The sequence below is a fragment of the Podarcis vaucheri genome, assembly GCF_965113315.1.
Source record: "Podarcis vaucheri genome assembly, chromosome: 13".
In the NCBI taxonomy this organism is placed as follows: Eukaryota; Metazoa; Chordata; class Lepidosauria; order Squamata; family Lacertidae; genus Podarcis; species Podarcis vaucheri.
The window spans coordinates 30,719,687-30,740,111 of record NC_138751.1 but is presented as its reverse complement, the minus strand read 5'-3'; the positions used below and the strand labels follow the sequence as shown (position 1 = coordinate 30,740,111).

General features: G+C 45.6%; 1 protein-coding gene across 1 annotated transcript; it reads left to right on the top strand.

Moving 5' to 3' along the window:
- Positions 1-2,274: 2,274 nt before the first annotated feature.
- Positions 2,275-14,693, top strand: CCR7 (C-C motif chemokine receptor 7). The gene is made up of 3 exons (XM_082197370.1): positions 2,275-2,440; positions 3,776-3,825; positions 12,493-14,693. The coding sequence occupies exons 1-3, from the start codon at positions 2,431-2,433 to the stop codon at positions 13,567-13,569; spliced, it is 1,137 nt and encodes a 378-aa protein (XP_082053496.1). The 5' UTR covers positions 2,275-2,430; the 3' UTR covers positions 13,570-14,693.
- The last annotated feature ends 5,732 nt before the right edge of the window (positions 14,694-20,425 follow it).

The following is a 20,425-nucleotide window of genomic DNA, read 5'->3' as shown; positions in this document are numbered from 1 at the left end:
CCAAATACAATTGGAAAGCTTTTCCCGTTTCCTTCCTCCTTGCAGAGAAATATTTGAGGTCAATTTGGGAGAGTCAAAATGGCTTCAGGATTGCTCTCCTGTGCTATTTCAGACACGTGGTGTATGTACTGTAATGATCTCAGGCAGGCAAGAAAGCTCCGATAAGAATTAATGAGTCTCTGGCAGTTTTATGGTATGTTTATTTACAATTAACATCCAGAGAGCGGTTTTGGGCCTGCCACTCTTATCTATGAGTTGGTCACTCTGAGTCTCTGCCCTTTTTGCAGCATGAAGGGTGCCAAAGTCCAGTCCTTCCTCTCTTTTAACCCTTTCAACTCTTCTGCTTTGGGGAGAAAGTGGGTGGGTTTCCCCCAACCCCGCTTTCAAATGAAGAGCCCTCTAAATACTGCCTCCCTCCTGGTTGCATAGCAACCCCCTCAATGCCGTCTATCTCCTCCCCCCCCCCTCTGCCTGTGATCTTTCTGAGTCTGCTGCTCTATCTGAGTCTGGGAACTCTTGATGAAGGGGGGCTTAACTAACCCACTCCTGCTCTGTCTGTGGCTGCAAACCCTCGTCTCCAGAGTCAGACTCTGGCTCCCTCTGTACTGGCATTCCTTCATCTCCAGAGTCAGACACTTCCCAGGCTTTCGATTCAGCCACGTCTCTGACATATACTTAGGTATGTGTTTGCCTTGTACATTTATGAACATTTATTCTATATTTGAGACCTTCTTATAACAGGAATAAAATTAACTCTCAAAAGATCAGCAAATGATAATTAAACAGAAATTCACTCTCAACACTTACAATAATTATTAAACTATGATTTTAAAAAATAACTGGAAGGCACAATGCATACAATGCCACAATAAATCCCTACTTGAGACCTTTTTTAATCCAGGCAAAAACATTTTCAGTTCCCGAAGCCTTTGATATGTTACCTGAGTTGCTTTTCTTGTACTGGCCTTGCTTCTTATTCTTATTCTTATTCTGCTTTAACTATGTTGGTTAAACATACAGCTTCCCCCAAAGAATCCTGGGAGCTGTAGTTTGTTAAGGGATGCTAAGAGTTGTGGGGAGGCACCAAACTACAATTTCTAAAGTGGCTTAACAATCAGAGGGAATGCGGGGAATTGTAATTCTGGGGAGGGAATAGGAGTCTCCTAACAGCTTAAAAAGCAGAGACATCACCTTGCCAACAAAGGTCCATATCGTTAAAGCTATGGTTTCCCCAGTAGAGATGTGTGGAAGTGGGAGCTGGACCATAAAGAAGGCTGATCGCCAAAGAATTGATGCTTTTGAATTATGGTGCTGGAGGAGACTCTTGAGAGTCCCATGGACTGCAAGAAGATCAAACCTCTCCATTCTGAAGGAAATCAGCCTTGAGTGCTCACTGGAAGGACAGATCGTGAAGCTGAGGCTTCAGTACTTTGACCACCTCATGAGAAGAGAAGACTCCCTGGAAAAGACTCTGATGTTGGGAAAGATGGAGGGCACAAGGAGAAGGGGACGACAGAGGATGAGATGGTTGGACGGTGTTCTCGATGCTACGAGTTTGACCAAACTGTGGGAGACAGTGGAAGACAGGAGTGCCTGGCGTGCTCTGGTCCATGGGGTCACGAAGAGTCAGACACGACTAAACGCCTAAACACACACTGAGGTAAAGCTCGAACAGATTTGCTCATCCTTACGAGGCACTAACCTGACCTAGATGGAGCAGGATGGTGTTTTCATGTGCCCTGGGTTTGTCTTTAATCTCATTTTTTTATTTTTTATTTTTTTATTGCTTTATTCTTCTTCTGGAAGTCACTTTGTGGCAGGACCAGCAAAAATAGATAGAGGATCACAGATGTGGGCAGCGTGCCTTTTTGTCCAATGTTTGGTTTCTAGAAGAAAGAAAACTCTGTTTGGGGACAGAGGCAAGTTACTTATTGCAAGCGGTGCTTCCCCTCCTCTGGTGGTCCTTGCGCGCTTTGTGGGCCTTCCTGGGTGAAAAGCGGGGGCTCGTAAGAATATAAATATATGTGACACCTGTTCCTTGGAGACCACAGAGAAAGCCATTTTTCACCCTTTGCCAGAGGATGACTTGCAACAATTCATTCTGTAGGTTCTTCTTCTCGAAAAGGGCAAAGATCCCCTTATCACTTGGGCCATCTGCATTCTCTCAGGGCAGCAGGAAACACCTGAGGCTATCAAGGGCCCCCTCACTGAGGCTGTGCTCCAGGCAGGAGAAGGAACAGCAAGTAAAATCTCAGCCTCTTAGCACAACGCATCATGTGCTCCGTCCTTGCAAGAGTATGAGGGCTGAGCCAAAAAGAAAAAAAAAGAAAAGAAAGGAAGTTCCTATAAATTGCTCTTCGCACAGCATCATTCTAAGCTCCCTTTCACTAGCTGTCATTGTCTGGTTTCGTGGCAAGTTAGCAAAAGGCCATGGACAGAGGTAAGTCCTCTTTCTCTCTCTCAACCTCAACTTCAGGGTTCAAATTGAGTCAGAAGCAAGCCTCTGCACCTGTTTCTAGCTCCAAGGCTACTTGGAAACAAGCACAATGGCAGTGTGTTTCTGGGCATGTGCAAAGTAGAATTCGCTTGCCATTAAATGATGGCAGCCTTGTGCTCAGACGCCCATCTGGGAATGGGGGCAAGGGCTTCCAAGTGGAGGGGGGGTCAGGTTTAAAAGCCCTGTCATCTCTCCTTCCTTGGAAGGTGTGTGTTTCAGTGAACAGACTGTGTTACTTGCTGCCTTGCCTTGGCTCCCAGGACAGCTGTTAGGAGAAGCCCAAATTTTAAATTATAAGACACAGGAAAGGACCACAATGTGGTATTTTGATTTATTCATGTTAAAAATCTCTTCTGTTAAAAGAGATAAACTCCACCCCGCTCTCAAAGAAGTGTGTTATTTCTAAAGCCAGGGGGTATAGAGGCGCAGACTATCTTTTCTGAACAGGAAGCCACTAATCTCTAAAGACCTACGCTCTCAGTGATAAGTGAGGCTTTCTGTGCATGCTCAATGGCACATACTTCTGAATGAGATGCCACTTTGATAGGAAAAATAAACATATACGTATTTTCCCCCAGCAATGTCGAGTTTGAATGATGTCAGTTCTGTTTTCTGTTGTAAATAATACTAATATAATATAAATCACAAGGGGGGAAATTAAGGAATGAACTGGGCAAACTGCTTTAGATAAGATGATTCAGAGCTCATGCTTGCTTGGAAAGCTGCTTTCGGAACAGCTTTTTGTAGTTTTCTGGGCACAATGCAAAGCACAGTTTTGGACTTGCAAACCTCCTGTCTTATGGTCACAAGCTTTGGCGACCATAGGATAGGTGTCAGCAACAGCTACCCTAGGGCCAACTCTGGCCTTGCAACTGCCATCCTTGAGGCTGAGGGGGAGCAGGGGTTGGGGGAAGCAGCAGCTATGATGGGGAGACACCTGCCAGCAATATAATTTGCCTGGAGTGGTGGTGCGGCCATCGTCTACAACTCCCCCTTCGAATCAGCCATCCAGTGAAACCACTTTTGAACCTTAGAAACCACCTGCTCCCCTCTACGAAAACAAATCCCAAATCACAGCCCTGTTTATCACAGCTAACCCATGATCTGTCCTCATTGCAGACTTTTCTATAAGCATTTCAGAGTGGGCATGAACAACTTTGCTGAAAGACCACGATATTTCAGCCGTCACTTAAATTTGCAAGGCTGCCTTCTCTTCATGTCCTGTGTCGTCCCAGCCGTTTTCTGTGTCACTGTGTGCATTGTGTTTCCCTCCTCTAGATAAAAAGCTGAGAGCGGTCATCGTTTTGAACTTGCCTCTCCTTTTCCAGGTAAGGAGCTGACCCAAACGGCCGGTGTCCCTTGAGCACTGCTGCTGTGGGGTGGGGTGAAGTCATTTGATACAGAGTCTGTTGCATGTTCCCTTGCTCCACCTTCTCATGTCAGTAAAGGGAAGAAGTTGGGGAATGGGAAGGATTAAAGGTTCAGGGTGCTTGACAAATGGCCACTGGGCAATAGAAATTTGATTTGGCTTGCATTTAAAGGCGAGCCTAGCTGGACCGCATGCTATGCAGAGATACATGCACCAAACCATAGCCATCCTTTGAAACCCACACTTCTCAGAATCTTGCCAAACCGTTCTCCAGCCAAGCAATGTGTACAAAAATGCATATACTCAAGTCAAGTGTGCAGGTGGGTGCATACATTACTAAAATATAACCTACAGAGATGAATGATTTTAGGGGGCATTGCAAAAATTAGCAAAACCGCATACCCAAGAATGTGCTCATTAGGAGAAATCTGAGCTAAAACGCTGTTGAATTTTTATGAGGACTATTTTTATTGGTTATAGATTAGTAATTCTTTATTGTAATTGATAAGTGTAAACTGTTTAATTACGATTTGCTGATGTTAAATTTTACTGCTTACTATTGAATTTCAATGGAATATTGAATATCGCTTTATTGGATATAAGTTGTTTATTTTTAAAGTTATTGTGATTTTTTAAATATAGGATCAGATTGTTATTATTAATGTTTGACGTTTTATTATTATTATTATTTATATGTGTTGGAAGCTGCCTACAGTGGTTGGGGCAACTCAGCCAGATGGGCGCGGGGTATAAATAGATACATTATTATTATTTTTATTATTAAGATTGTGGAAATGTAGAGAACTGAAGTTTAGATTGGAAAAATGGGAAACGGAAAAGGGACAGCTTTTCCCATCCCTCCTGGGCAACCATCTCAAGGTGCATTTTATTCCCACCTCTGAAGAAAGGCGTGTTGCTAAGTTGTGAACTGAGGTTGACTCTGGAGCTCCTCTTTCCCTCATTCCCGCATCTTTCTCACTTTCATACAGGCTCTCTCTCTCACTCACTCACACACACACACACACACACACATTCAAGGGAGAGGGTGGAGGTGTTTGGTGGTGGGCTGCCTCTCCTTCCTTTCTCTTTGGGCGATGCTCCTTCTGCAGGTCCACCCACAGGATGTGGTAGGAGCCCTCGCTCACAAGCCCACCGCAAGGTTTTCTTGCAGGCCTCAGAGCTCGGTGTGTTTTCCCTTTTAAACTTTGAGTGGCCGGTTCACCTCCCAACCCGCTGCGGTTCTTTCTCTCTGCTCCTCTGCCACGCCTCACGCCCGCCATGTGTGCAGTACATGCCCCTTCTCCCTCCCTCACTCACTACAGATCCCATTCCTCTCTCTTTTGCTCTGCCTCTCCTTGCTATTTTTGCAACAAAACACACCAGCAAAGTCCCCAGCAGTTCCTGTCCCTTTCTCCAACCCCCCCTTCCCACTGACCCTTTTCCTTCTCCATCTCCATCCTCCCTACCCCTACCCTAAACCGAACCATTTCTCAGACCAGATTTAGGTTTGATGAGGCCCTAAGCTACTGAAGGTCATGGGGCCCTTTAGATGCCCAGCTGTCCTTTGTCAACAACAAATTGTCACTGTTTTTTGTGTTCAATATATGCTACATGGTAATTTATGGACCTAATAGGTACAGTGGTACCTCGGGTTACAGACTCCGCTAACCCAGAAATAGTACCTCGGGTTGAGAACTTTACCTCAGGATGAGAACAGAAATTGCGTGGCGGCAGCGGGAAGCCCCATTAGCTAAAGTGGTACTTCAGGTTAAGAACAGTTTCGGGTTAAGAATGGACCTCCAGAACAAATTAAGTTCTTAACCCGAGGTACCGCTGTATCTAAAGCCATTTGCACATGTTGCCATGCAACCAGTCCATGCAGAATGTAGGCACCCTATGTATAGAAAGGAGCAAACCAGTGATATTTTAGGGAGCAGGCTAGCAGGCAGGGCCCATTACTTACTGTATGTTTTATTTTATTTGTTTTTTATCTTATATTTTGGAAATGTACATTCAGGTGTGGTTTTTTCCTTTATATTTTTTGGGGGCCCTCAAGAGAGTGGGGCCTTAAACTATATAAACTATAGCTTGTTTAGCTTATACGTAAATCTAGCACTGCTCAGACTTAGTCCTGGAATATTATGCCTCTTCCACTTTTGAAAATGGGCAACCCCAGTGTGTTGTTTTCATTGTCTGGAATTTCCAGTGCAAATGTCAGGGAAATACACACACCAGCTTCCCATGTGACATAGCAAGGGACTGTAAAGACATGAATCACAGATCACATGCTGTGGTCACCCACAAGTGGCAGAGGGATTTGGAATCACCCTTTTCTGAGTGGTGGGAGAGCTTTTGACCACAAAACAGGCTTTTAAAACCTGTTATCTTAAGAGTGCAGACATCATGCCAAAGTTAACCAAAGGGATGATGGACACTTAGCTATGGTTTGGTGCGATGTCTGAGCTGATAGACCATAGTTTGTGAGAGACCAGCTATCCTGAATCAGAAACCATGGTTCGAAGTGCATGAACAGACCATGGCTTGTGCTAATTATGGTTTAGCACGATGACAGAACTCATAATGACCTTCCTTATGGTTACTTCTCTGCTGCCAAAGATTGGTGCGCCAAGGGATGGATAGATTTTTGGTTGGGGTTCATGTCAATTTTGCATATGTTCGTTCCTAAGTCTTTCCCAGCATTTCCCCGCATTAATCTGCGCTAAAATTTGTATTGAAATACTGCTTTATGACAAAGTACCTAGCTGATACATATTTTACACCTTTCTTGAGGTATTTTAGTCAGAAATACACATGCTTTGGGGGAGTTGCTCCCCCCCCTTAATGCCACGAATTGCGTCACAAAATCCCAAGCAATGCAAAATCCAAAGGATAATGAAGCCCTAATCCACACCTAGGTCTAGGAAGTGAGAATCAGGGCAGTTCAATTTGCAGAACTTGAATTTCCCAAGCATTCTCAGCTTGCTTTCTTAATTTATTCTTGCATTTCTATCTCACTTTTCCTCCAGGAAGCTCAAGGTGGTTTACGTGCATCTCTCCGCATGCCATTTTATCCTCACAGCAACCCTGTGAGGCAGACTAAGAGATAGCAACTGTCCCAAGATGATCATGACAATGACAATACTTTTCTTTTTTGTACCCCACCCATCTGTCTGGGTTGCTCAAGTGAGCTTCATGGGCTGAGTGAGGATTTGAACCCTGGTTGCCCAGGGTATCAGCCCCATGTATGCTACCTTGAGCTTCTTGGAGAAAAGGCAAAATGTTGTTGTTGTTGTTGTTGTTGTTTAGTCGTTTAGTCGTGTCCGACTCTTCGTCACCCCATGGACCAGAGCACGCCAGGCACTCCTGTCTTCCACTGCCTCCCACAGTTTGGTCAAACTCACGCTGGTAGCTTCGAGAACACTATCCAACCATCTCGTCCTCTGTTGTCCCCTTCTCCTTGTGCCCTCCATCTTTCCCAACATCAGGGTCTTTTCCAGGGACTCTTCTCTTCTCCCGAGGTGGGCAAAGTATTGGAACCTCAGCTTCAGGATCTGTCCTTCCAGTGAGCACTCAGGGCTGATTTCCTTCAGAATGGAGAGGTTTGATCTTCTTGCAGTCCATGGGACTCTCAAGAGTCTCCTCCAGCACCATAATTCAAAAGCATCAATTCTTTGGCAATCAGCCTTCTTTATGGTCCAGCTCTCACTTCCATACATCACTACTGGGAAAACTATAGCTTTAATTATACGGACCTTTATTGGCAAGGTGATGTCTCTGCTTTTTAAGATGCAAAATATAAATAAATAAATAAATAAATAAATAAATGAGTGAGTGAGTATATACTTTCCCACCCTTAAATATATTCACAGATAGGCACTCCAGACCATATCACTTGCAATGGCGGTTCTGATGCCTCTTCTCCGTTAGATTTAGTCCCGCACAATCTTCTCATTCTGAACTTCGCCAGCAGGATCAAGTCCCTGGTGGTGTCGGTTCAGCACCATGAGAAATGTACTTGAAAACATATTCGTTCCATGAAACAGGTACTTTCTCAGGGCAAAACCCAGCAACGGGACCCTAATCTGGACTGCTGTCCAAGACCAGGTATAGATCACATAAACCAGGAATACTGGAAGGGGTGCCCTCCAGATGGGGTTGGACTCCAACTCCCATCAGCCCCAACCAGCAAGGATGATGGGAGCTGGAGTCCATCAACCTTTGAAAGGGGAATTCCATGCACTACCTTTGCGTTAGCTTTTTATTGTGAGTGAAACAGCTGGTGCAGACACACCTTTGTTTTTGAAATATTTCCACCACCATCCCCAGAACATTTTGTGTAATGATGTTTAGTGTATGTAGCATTTTCTGAGTGTTTTAAGGTGTTTCACCCACATTATCAATACTGTAATCTCTACACAACAGCTCTTGGCAGGAGATCAATGTTATTATCTGTATACTGCAGATAAAGAACTGAGAAAGAGTGGCTCATTTAACACCCACACCTGCTGAGCTCATGATAGGGATAAGATCTGAAGCAGGAATTACATGATTTCTAGCTCAGTTCCTAAGACACAACTGTGGCCCAGCTACTGCCTGGGAGCAGGTCCTGTTGAATTCAAAAGTAGGCAGCTATAGGATTCTGCTCTATCTCAGTTAACTGTGCCAGTAGCTAAGGAAGCAACCTTCATTTTTATTTTATTTCGTTGGGAAACTTTGGTGTAAGCACTGCACATCACATTGTCCTTATGTGGGGTGAGAAACTCCAAGTTTGAAAAAGAGAACCTCTTCTGCCTATGACGACATCCTCAAAAAGGAATGAACCAGTCGCACGTGACCCTTCATAAGGCAACGCTCACATGTCCTAATCAGAATTTCCTCCTTGGTATCTCACAGGCCCAAATGTGGCAATTTTCAAAACTTTAAGCACTGTCATGAATTGTTGTTCCATCTGAAAATGGCACACATTCCCTAAAGATAGAGGTGTTGTTTCTCCCCATTGATTTGCATCAGTTGTCCCCCCCCCCCCGAAGTTGATAACCCTGCCATAAACTCATTTTAGTGATCCCCATGTGCCTCTTTTTACTGAGGACAATTCTCTATTCGACCGTGGAACAGTCTTCCTCGGGAGGTGGTGGACTCTCATTCCTTGGAGGTTTTTTTTGTTTTGTTTTGTTTTAAATATTTTTATTAGTTATTTAACATATCATTTTCAACAATTATTAAGCATACTTTTATATCTTATTCAATTTTTTTGACTTCCATCAATCACATCTGAAAATTTTCCAATCTTTCCCACTTAATTTACATTTCCTACTTTCACTATTACATGAAAATATCATAACTAATATCTCTCTTCTTTCTTTTCTTTGCAATATTTCATATATTCCTCCTTACAAAACTTCTTGTAGTCCTACTAGCGTAATTTTTTTATTACAGTTGCTCTTCAAATAATTTGTATATTTCTTCCAATCATCTGTGAATCTCTGGTCCCACAGTTTCGAATTCTTCCTGTCATTTTGTCCAATTCTGCGTAGTCCATTAATTTCGTCTGCCATTCTTCTTTTGTCGGTATTTCTTCTTGCTTCCATTTCTGGGCCAACAATACTCTTGCCCATTCATTCATTGGAGGTTTTTAAAGCAGAGGTGCTTTAGCTGAGATTCCTGAATTGCAGGGGGTTGGACTAGATGACCCTCAGGGTCCCTTCCAACTCTACGATTTTATTGTAGAGGGTGCCCAGTCCAAGTCCAATTTAAAGGTTAAAAAAAAACTTTAAAAGGCGAGCGCAGGAGGGGGCCCCAACATTGCCCATCACGTGGGAGCACCAGGGCAGCAAACTGAGCTGGCACAGTGCAGATAGCTACGTCAGAGTGAATTGCTCTATGAACATCTATATGAACATGGCAATACAGTGGTACCACGGGTTAAGTGCTTAATTCATTCCGGAGGTCCGTTCTTAACCTGAAACTGTTCTTATCCTGAAGCACCACTTTAGCTAATGGGGCCTCCTGCTGCTGCCAGGCTGCCAGAGCACAATTTTTGTTCTCATCCTGAAGCAAAGTTCTTAACCCGAGGTACTATTTCTGGGTTAGCGGAGTCTGCATCCTGAAGGGTATGTAACCTGAAGTGTATGTAACCCGAGGTACCACTAGTTATTTCTGCCTTTGCATCTATAAATATAAATTAGCCTGTGCATTTTGCATGCACGTCTGTGTCAACAGCGCATTTCTAGGCAATACATTTCCTCTTTTTCTGGCAATGTAATTTTTGCTTGGCTATACAATTCCTGGAAAGCTTAGTGTCTGTAAGCATATGCCTGCCAGGTGGCAAGCATTTTCTGCAAAATAAAAATGCTTTCAAATGTCGCACACTGAAAATTCCCTTTATGTAGAAGTCATCCTGTCTTGGTGGGTGGGAGAAAAAATGGTTCTACAGAAGTGGTTCCCAACTGGTGGTTCACAGACTCCAGGGAGTTGACGTAACCCACCCAGGGGATCTGTGGCGCCATCTACTAGAGAGATATCAAAGTTTTTGAAAATAGGGGGTCCATGTGGCTTGGCTTTTGCAAAACAGGGGGTCTGCAGTACTTAGCTGATGGAGAACCACTGTGCTACAGTGTCAGAGAGAAAGGGACTTGAAGGTCAAACAGGGTGTGACTTTATTCAGTCCTTACACGGCAGATTTGTTAAATAATCAGCCACTATGGTGGGGCTCATACTGAGAATCTGATGGGGAGCAGGGGCGTTTTAACCCTTTTGCCCTTCAAACCAAATCTGGATTGGGCCAAGTGCTGAAATTTGAAAGGAAGTGTGCACAGGAAGCCAAACAGATGTCTTATAAGCCTGCCCCCAAAACACAGAACCCACTTCTGTTGTCCCAACACACACACGCACACACACACACCCCAGTGCCCCTGCAGAGTGTTCTTCTTGAGACCACACTATTTACCCTCTTCTCTAATACTCTCTTCACTTGGGGCTGCAGGGATGAGCAACAGAGACAGTAGCTCTTATTTGCTCCAATCTCAGTCCTGTATTGTAGGGTTTTTATCTACATCGCAGATAGTCAGCAGGGCAACGGCTGTCCTCACTTCAGTTTCAGTTCATCTCACTTATTAATAATCATAATCATAATCATGATCATAATTTATTATTTATACCTGGTCCATCTAGCTGGGTCCCCCCAGCCACTCTGGGCGGCTTCCAATATTAAAAGCTTCCCTGAACTGGGCTGCCTTTAGATGTCTTCTAAAAGTTTGGTAGTTATTTTTCTCTTTGACATCTGGTGGGAGGGTGTTCCACAGGGCGGGCGCCACTACCAAGAAGGCCCTCTGCCTGGTTCCCTGTAACTTGGCACAGGGAATGTAATCGAACTATTAAGTAGCATACTGGCGACTTGCATTGAAAGAAAAGCTTCCTTTGGTGCACATTTGAACCTTTCCAACTTGGGTGACTTTACAAAGAGGATTAATCAAACTCTTGGCTGGGAATGGCTAGCTATGATGGCATTGGGGCATGAACCCTCCCATCTCTGTGGCACCTCCCTCCCCAATCTGGAGAACCCCTGAGCTCATGGTCCCCCATCCCCATACCTATTTGCTTTCGAAACAGCCTTTAATGCAGTTACTAATCGTGTGAATGGCTGCTCATCTAATGTGGAACCTAGAGACTTAAAAGTGGGCATCCACTCATCCCAGGAAATCCTTGGAACTGTAGTCTGTGTGTGTGGCTAGATAGCTCTGAGAGCACCCTCATCTGGCAATGACCTCCAGGACACCTGCATAGGATCATAGAATTGTAGAGTTGAGGGTACCCTGAGGGACATCTAGTCCAACCCCCTGCAATGCAGGAATCTCAACTAGAGCATCCATGACAGATGGCCATCCAACCTCTGCTTAAAAACTTCCCAGGAAGGAGAGTCTGCAACCTCCTGAGGGAAACTGTTCCACTGTCGAACAGGTCATACCGTCAGAAAGTTCTTTCTGGTGCTTAGTCGAAATCTCCTTTCTTGTAACTTGAAGCCATTGGTTCAAATCCTACCCTCCAGAACAGGAGAAAACAACCTTGCTCTATCCCTCATGTGACAGCCCTTTAGATATTTGGAGATGGCTATCATATCTCCTCCCAGTCTCCTCTTTTCCAGGCTAAACATACCCAGCTCCTTCAACCGTTCCTCATAAGGCTTGGTTTCCAGTTCCTTGGTCATCTTGGTCACCCTCCTCTGCACACATCCCAACTTCTTAAATTGTGGCACCTAGAACTGGACACAGTACTGCAAGTGCGGTCTGACCAAGGCAGAATAGAGTGGTACTATTACTTCCCTTGACCGGGACACTATACTTCTGTTGATGCAGCCTAGAATATTATTAGCATTTTTGTTGCTGCTGCATCACACAATTGGTCTACTTGTGATCTACTAAGACCACTAGATCCTTTTGAGAAGCCATGATAGTTAAACTGCGAATCAAACAATTATACCTAGATATAATTCCTCAATGAATGTGCCCCCTGATCTGAAGATTGCTTCCTGGGGTTTTTTTTTTGGGGGGGGGATCACTTAGCAAATGCTGCAGAGATGTTATCCCCTCCAGTATATAAGTTGTAACTGATTCTTTTATCTGCCTCCTAGCTCTGCATGAGCCAGACTGTGACAGCTGAATACGACTACAATAGCAACGTCACGATTGACTACGATGCGTATGCAGACATCTGCAAGAAGGATGAGATCCGGCGATTCCGTGCAGTTTTCTTACCCGTTGTATACTCCCTTGTGTGTTTTGTGGGGCTGGCAGGCAACTGCCTGGTCATGGTGACGTACATCTACTTCAAGAGGCTCAAGACGATGACAGATATCTACCTCCTCAACCTCGCCGTAGCAGACATCCTTTTCCTGCTGACTCTCCCCTTCTGGGCCTTCAGCGCAGCAAAGTATTGGGTCTTTAAGGAGTTTGGTTGCAAAGCCATCCATTGCATCTGCCAGATGAGCTTCTTTAGCGGAATGTTGCTGCTGCTCTCCATCAGCATCGACAGGTATTTCGCCATTGTCCAGGCCCCCTCAGCCCACCGCCTTCGGTCCCAGAGAGTTTTCGCCAGCAAGGTCACCTGCCTCTCCATTTGGATCCTAGCTTTCGTCCTCGCCATCCCTGAGCTGGTCCACAGGGGCATCTATGAGTCTGAGCAACAGAAGCCACGCTGCAGCATCCTAGCATACAACTTGCTGGCCTTCAGCACCGGCATCAGGATTTGCCAGATGCTCTTTGGCTTCCTGATGCCTCTCCTAGTGATGACGTTCTGCTACTGTGTCATCATCAGGACCTTGTTCCAAGCCCGTAGCTTCGAGAAGAACCGGGCGATCAAGGTCCTCATCGCCGTGATGGTAGTCTTTGTCCTCTTCCAGCTGCCCTACAATGGCGTTGTGCTAGCTGAGACCATCTCAGCCTTCAACCACACCAATGGCAAATGCGAAGACATCAAGCGCATGGATGTGGCCAATGACGTGACGTACGGCCTGGCGTGCTTCCGCTGCTGCCTCAACCCCTTCCTGTACGCCTTCATAGGTGTCAAGTTCCGCAATGACCTGCTCCGGCTCCTCAAGAACCTGGGCTGCATCAGCCAAGCGCAGCTCTGGCAGTGGTCAACGTACCGGGATAACACAAGGTGCTCCATTGCCACGGAAACTGACACCACCACCACTTTCTACCCCTGAAAGGCCCCAACGATCACCAGTCAACTTGGTGTCACAACAGCAGCCTTTTCCATTGGCCAGCATGAGAGATTGACACTTGGAACCTTTGAATCTCACCTGGTGGGTAGGTTTCCAAGTTGCCTGAAGGGCCCAACGTACCGCCCCCTCCTCCACAGATCAACTCACATAATTCAGACTGTTGTATAGAGTAAAGAGATGTGGACTGCAGAAAAGTTGCTCACGGATCTCAAGGAAGTGAGGGGACAAAACTCTGCCTATGAACTAGAAGAGTGAGCCTAAATCAGGGCTTCCCAAATGTAGGTTTCCACCTGGTTTTTGTCACTACAATACCCATCACCCCCTGACCACTGGTCCTGCTAGCTAGGGATGATGGGAGTTGTAGTCCAAAAACAGCTGTAGTCGCAAGTTTGGGAAACCCTGGCCTAAATGAATGTAAGAAAAGTTGTGTTGGATCAGGCCAAAGGCCTATCTATCTAGTCCAGCATTACTGTTCTCACAGTGGCCAGGTACCTGTGTGAAGCCCACTGCCTTCTCACACGGGACTTGGTCAACAGGCCCCTCCCTAGCTTTGTCTGTGGGACTCTCTGTCATTTCTCGGTGGTGAGGTAAACACAGTCTGCAGCTGCTCAGGGGCCCATTTAATCTACTCTTACTGAATATTATCATGTGTTTTCTAGCAGATTGCTGTGAACACAGCTATCCCTGGGGGTTTGCCTTAACGCAATACCTGTCCAGAGTCTCAGACTTGTCAGAGGAATGTTAATAGCTCGTGATGTTCAGGAAATGGTCTCTCAGCAGGAGCCAAATGTTAGAAGATGGCCTCTTGAGACACAAATATGTTCTAAATAGGAGAAACCCAGGAGAGATTGGGTGATGCAGCATGCCTTCCCTATTCCCTCAAGTTATGGAAGGTCCGTGTTGGGGAGAGAAACCACAGTAAGTGATTGGGACTCAGAAGAAGGCAGAGAGAGATCTTTGAACTCAGGAAAGTACTATTTTGAGGGCTGCCTCTCTAGCAGTCTGATGTGGGACGGTAGCATTTGCTGCTTGTAAGAGGGTTAAGCTGTGCCTCCACCTGTGTTCAACTTGTACATTTATAAATAAACTCAAAATATTAACAGACACACCATAAGCCTCTGGTTATCTCTCCCTTCAAGAAGAATCAAGTGCTGCCCTTGGAACTTCTCTTCTCTTACTATTATTATTGATCGTCGTCGTCGTCACTGAGTTATTAATTGCCTTCTAAACCACTGCATCTTGGCAATTTGCATATAAGAAAATTCAAAGCAGTTAAAACCACAAAAGGTACATTTAAAACATGACCGGAAGCCTGACAAGCTCATGGAAAACCCACATTGGTCCAGCTGGGGAAAGCCTGCTGGAACAACAAAAAATGTATTTAATTGTTTCAAGGAAATGCAGTTATTGAACACCTGTCCCTGGGTGCCAGGAAGACTTCCATAGAACAGGGGCAGCCGCACTAAAAGCCCTGCTCTGAGTTACTGTGGGATGCAGCTTATGAGATCTTTGAAACTCGCAAGAGAAACTCGTCCACCGACCTCCAGGTGTGTAGGGGGTGTGGGGGATGCAGGCAAGTAAGGAGTCCTGGGTTTCCAACTATAAAGCCTTTGGGGATAACACATCACCACAAGTGAGTCATCCCCAGTGCCGGATTTATGTATAAGCTAAAAAAGCTATAGCTTAAGGCTCTTGGGGCTCCCCAAAAAAATTAAATGGAAGAAAAACTGGATGTACATTTCCAAACTATAAGATAAAAAAAACAAATAAAATAAAACCTACATACAGCAACAGTGTTTTGTGTTGTGTAGACTCCTATGATGTAAGTCATGGGCCCCGCCTGCTAGCGTGCTCCCTAAAATATCACCGGTTTGCGCCTTTCTCTATATTGGGTGCCTACATTCTGCATGGACTCGTTGCATGGCAACATGTGCAAATAGCTTTAGATACCTATTAGGTCCATAAATTACCATATAGCGTATATTCAACACAAAAAACAGTAGCAATTTCTTGTTGACAAAGGACAGCTGGACATATAAGGGCCCCATTGCCTTCAGTAGCTTAGGGCCTCATCAAACCTAAATCCGGCCCTGGGCATCCCACACCAGAGATGTTCTTCCAGTGCAAAACTTAACTGCCCACCTCGGGAATGAGGAAATCTCTGTAGTTTGCTGGATTGCCATTAGCCACAATGGCAGGGCAATGGCCCCCTCCGGCCATACGTTTCATTATGCATTCATGATGATTTGTGCTTGTGATGTTATTGGGGCAGTTACACCCGATCCTCCTTTCAATGCTATCTGCACCTGCAAAAAGGGAAGGAGCGGATAGACTGCTTCTTTTCCAATTAGTGCATGCCCATAACTTTTCTTTTTTTTTTTTTTTACACCACAAATGTCCCGAGGGTGGTGTTCTGCCCGGACACTGAGATCCAGCTCTGAGGGCCTTCTGGCGGTTCCCTCACTGTGAGAAGCAAAGTTACCAGGGAACCAGGCAGAGGGCCTTCTGGACAGTGGCACCCACCCTGTGGAATGCCTTCCCATCAGATGTCAAAGAAATAAACAACTATTTGACTTTTAGAAGACATCTGAAGGCCACCCTGTTTAGGGAAGTTTTTAATGTTTGATCTTTTATTATCTTGTTGGAAGCTGCCCAGAGTGGCTGGGGAGGCCCGGCCAGGGCTATAAGTATTATTATTATTATTATTATTATTATTATTAATAATAATAATTTTGCCCCACACTGGGAGAGCATTGCCGAGCGACTAATAAAGCAGAATGATGTATGGATGGTCCTGTATAAATTCACCACTAATACACTATTATTGTGCCCAGGCCATGTTGCAGAGTACACTTATGAAAGAAAGGGATCCCAAAATGTTTGGAGGAAACTGCGTAGACTGACCTCCATTCCAGAGCAGGTGAAGTAAATGCACAACAGGTGTGAAACTGGCCCTTGCGAACGAGGTGGGATCTTCCACCAAAACAGCAGCGCATGGGCTCTGAGCATCCTTTCACACGGGTGCAAGGGAAGCTGAAGTGAAACTGTTTCTGAAACTGCGATCGACATGTGGGGTTTCCCCACATGCATACTTCTCATTTCGCTCGCTCATGCCACCCCCAAACATCAGGGAAATGGAATCCGAAAACAGGAGGCCGGTGAAAAACGTTTGGTGGTTTCACTGCAAAGCAATGAAGTCTCTTGTTTCCAGAAACTGGTTGGTAAGATAATGGAAAACAGGGGTGGGGTGGGGAATGAGGGACTGAAATATCAGCAAGCACTTTAAATAAAATAATGTGAATGACACTTGACTTCAAGCCATGGCCAAGCAGAGCAGCCATTCACATACACACACACACACACACACACACACACACACACACACTGAGAAAGGGGGTGCAGACTTGCATAAAACATGTGTGCATTAATTCATATGCCTCCTGATGTATGTTGTGCTCTAGGAGGCTTAGTAAGGTCAGAATCGAGTATACACTTCCAGAATTGACGCCGAATACAGTGGTACCTCGGATTAAGTAATTAATTCATTCTGGAGGTCCATTCTTAACCTGAAACTGTTCTTAACCTGAAGCACCACTTTAGCTAATGGGGCCTCCTGCTGCTGCTGCGCCGCCAGAGCACTATTTCTGTTCTCATCCTGAAACAAAGTTCTTAACCCGAGGTACTATTTCTGGGTTAGCGGAGTCTGTAACCTGAAGCATCTGTAACCTGAAGCATATGTACCCCGAGGTACCACTGTACATTTCTTCTGGTAAATGAGCCACCATTAGCCACTAGAGGAACGTGAAAATATGTGTCCTGGGCTTTTTAGACTTGTTTACCCATGTTCTATCTGAAACCAAGGGGACGATTGGTTGCCAGATGTGAAATATATTGGCCTTATGTCCAAGCTCTCCTACCCCTCTATAGACTTTTCTTCTAAAAACAGAGAAGGCAAGAAACTTTCTTTCAAAGTGAAATTTGCAATTCTCAAAATCTCACCTCCCCATCAGCTTGGTCTGCTTGCATTTCATGCCTGCCAGTCTGCGCATGGAACATGCACTTTGATCATCTCCCACGTTTTGCACCTAGATCGCGCCGAGTGAACAGTGGAGATTAAAAGGGGCCTCGAGTTTTCAAACCCTTGCTTTCTGCCAACAGAAGCTGGCGAGCAGTAAAGATAACAAACAACCTTGCGGTGCCTTAACAGACTTAACAGATTTATTGTGGCACAAGCTTTCACAGAATGAGATTTGGCTAGATGCTATCGGCAAGAGAGTGATGATGGAGGAGAAATCTGAATGAATCTGACCGAACACAGGAGAGAATTCGTTCTGCAGCTGCTCCATGGTGGTTGTGGTGGTGGCGACAAAGAGATTCTACTTTGCACTCACCACTGTTGCACTTGTGCAGGGCTGTTCAGCAGAACTGTTCTGAGTTTTACAACTTGTCGCTCGGTGGATTCTGGTTGATCCCTCAGTGACCCACATTTGCAAGATGTTTTGCATACAAAGTTGCTCATGGATGGTGATTTCCACAAAGTATTCGATGAAAGTGTTTCTACCCAGGATGTGGATAGAATTCTTGAAAGTACATATATGCCTGGTCACTTGCATGCTCACCTTTATTTCTTGGCCTGGATGATCAAAAAGACCAAGGGTTGTCTGAATAGATAAGGCAGGAAATTTCTTGTTTTCTTCAGAAAGAGGGCTTGGCTCCAGCAATTCCAAAGGAAGCAATAGTCAGAGTTGGGTTGCCTGATTAAATAGGGAAGCTATTTTAATGTAGGTGTGGGTTTGTTTTTTTGTTTTTTGCAGAAAGAGGGCCTTGCACCAACCGGAAGAAAGCATTAGTCAGTAGTGCTGAACCAAGTATTTGGAATTCTGAAAGTTCAGCCTGAATTCTGAGTGCATTAAAAAGGGGACATGGAATTGTACCCCCTCTTTCAGATTTCAGCAGATTTTGAGAGTAGGGTGCAAAGTTCCCTGGTGCTCCCTCAGTTCCTGTTGGGGGTACATTTGAACCCCCAGAATTGTACTGTGTAACAATGTGTCAAGGGCCACTGGCAGCTGCCCTGGGTGGCCACTATTTTTCCCCAGGGTGCCCTGCAGAATGATGCTTTCTTCTGATGCAAACTCAGTGCAAGTCATTACAATCCGATTTCCAGCCTGGTTTTGTATAGAATCATAGAATTGTAGGGTTGGAAGTGACCACGCAGGATCACCAAGTCCACCCCCCTGCAATGCAGGAATCTTTTGCCAAGTCTGGGGCTCAAACCCACAACCCTGAGATTTAAGAGTCTCATACTTTGCCGACTGAGCTATCCCACATTTCTTCTTTTAAGTCCATTGTATTCTTCTTTTTGGGACGCGGGTGGTCCTGTGGGTTAAACCACAGAGCCTAGGACTTGCCGATCAGAAGGTTGGCAGTTCAAATCCCCACGACGGGGTGAGCTCCCGTTGCTCGGTTCCTACTCCTATCAACCTAGCAGTTTCAAAAGCACGTCAAAGTGCAAGTAGATAAATAGGTACCACTCCGGCGGGGAAGGTAAACGGCATTTCCATGCGCTGCTCTGGTTCGCCAGAAGCGGCTTAGTCATGCTGGCCACATGACCCGGAAGCTGTACGCCGGCTCCCTCGGCCAATAAAGTGAGATGAGCGCCGCAACCCCAGAGTCGGTCACGACTGGACCTAATGGTCAGGGGTCCCTTTACCTTTACCTTTATTCTTCTTTTTAACTATGCTTCTGGTTGCTGGCCATGTTGATCATCTCTCTGCGGGTGGAAAGGCAGAATAGAAAGATGTCTACAAAGCTAAAAGTATTCCATACTGTTATATTCATTTGGAATATCAAGCTTGAAGTATATCGAACAGCAGAGGGCAATATAACAACATCTGGCTTTCTGCAGTTTGAATTTCCTGCTTCCGTAGACGGAGATGGGCATGTTACTCTTGTTTAAACTGTGCATAGAAATTCATCATTAATAAGCGTTGACTGGAAACCAGACAAGGCATGACATTCTGCAGTAACCTCCATACATACTCTAGTTTGAGTAAATAAACTCATTGGCTTCAAAACAGAGATGTAAACCTTTTATGAAGGTGTCAGGGTTACTTCCAGATCCTAGCTCACAGAGGATCACGCTAGCCAGCGGTTGTTGATTAAAAGTCTTTATTGAGTTACAGTCTCCATTCTTGAGCTGCTGCGTGCAACCCTACGCCTTATGCTTAGGTCGGCGAAGCTCCTTCTGAGTCTCCGCCCCTTGCGCACCAACTTAATATCCTAGCCCTGCTCCACCTTTTCCGCCTGACAGTTCTCCTCTGGGTCCCTCTGCCCCCCTGGGTCTCTCCCTTCCGGGATTCTTCTGACGCTGACCCCCCTGACTCCCCTGTCTCCTTGCGCCGGGCTTTAGGACCTGGCTCTCTTTCCGGGCTGCCTACTGCGCCACCTTCCTGTGCATTTGAACTTGGCGCGCGCGCCCAACCTTCCACTTTCCGTCTAACCGTCACTTCGCTCCCCGATGAAGGTGTGGCCACTCCTGACTCGTGCCCTCCCTCCTGTTGTGAGCTGCCAGCGCTAGTTCCCAGGCGCTCTTCCTCTTCCCTACTCTCTGGCGGTGACGTAGGTCCCGATCTCCAACTGCTCCCCTCTGAGTCCCCTCTGGCTCTTTCTTCCTGGGGTGTCCCCCTAGTCTCCCCCCTTGCCCTTGCCACTGGTGCTCCTCTTTGTGAATCTTCTGATTCACTGGACAGACTCGGAGATCTCGGGTCGTCATCGTCACTCATCCTTTCTTCTGCCTCCTCCCCCTCGCTCTCTGTTTCCTCCCTTGCCCTCGCCTCTG

What these genes read in the sequence shown, in the direction of transcription:
- CCR7 (XM_082197370.1), top strand. An exon ending in ACTTGCCTCTCCTTTTCCAG is followed by an intron (nt 3,826 to 12,492) that starts GTAAGGAGCTGA and finishes TCTGCCTCCTAG; the next exon opens with CTCTGCATGAGCCAGACTGT.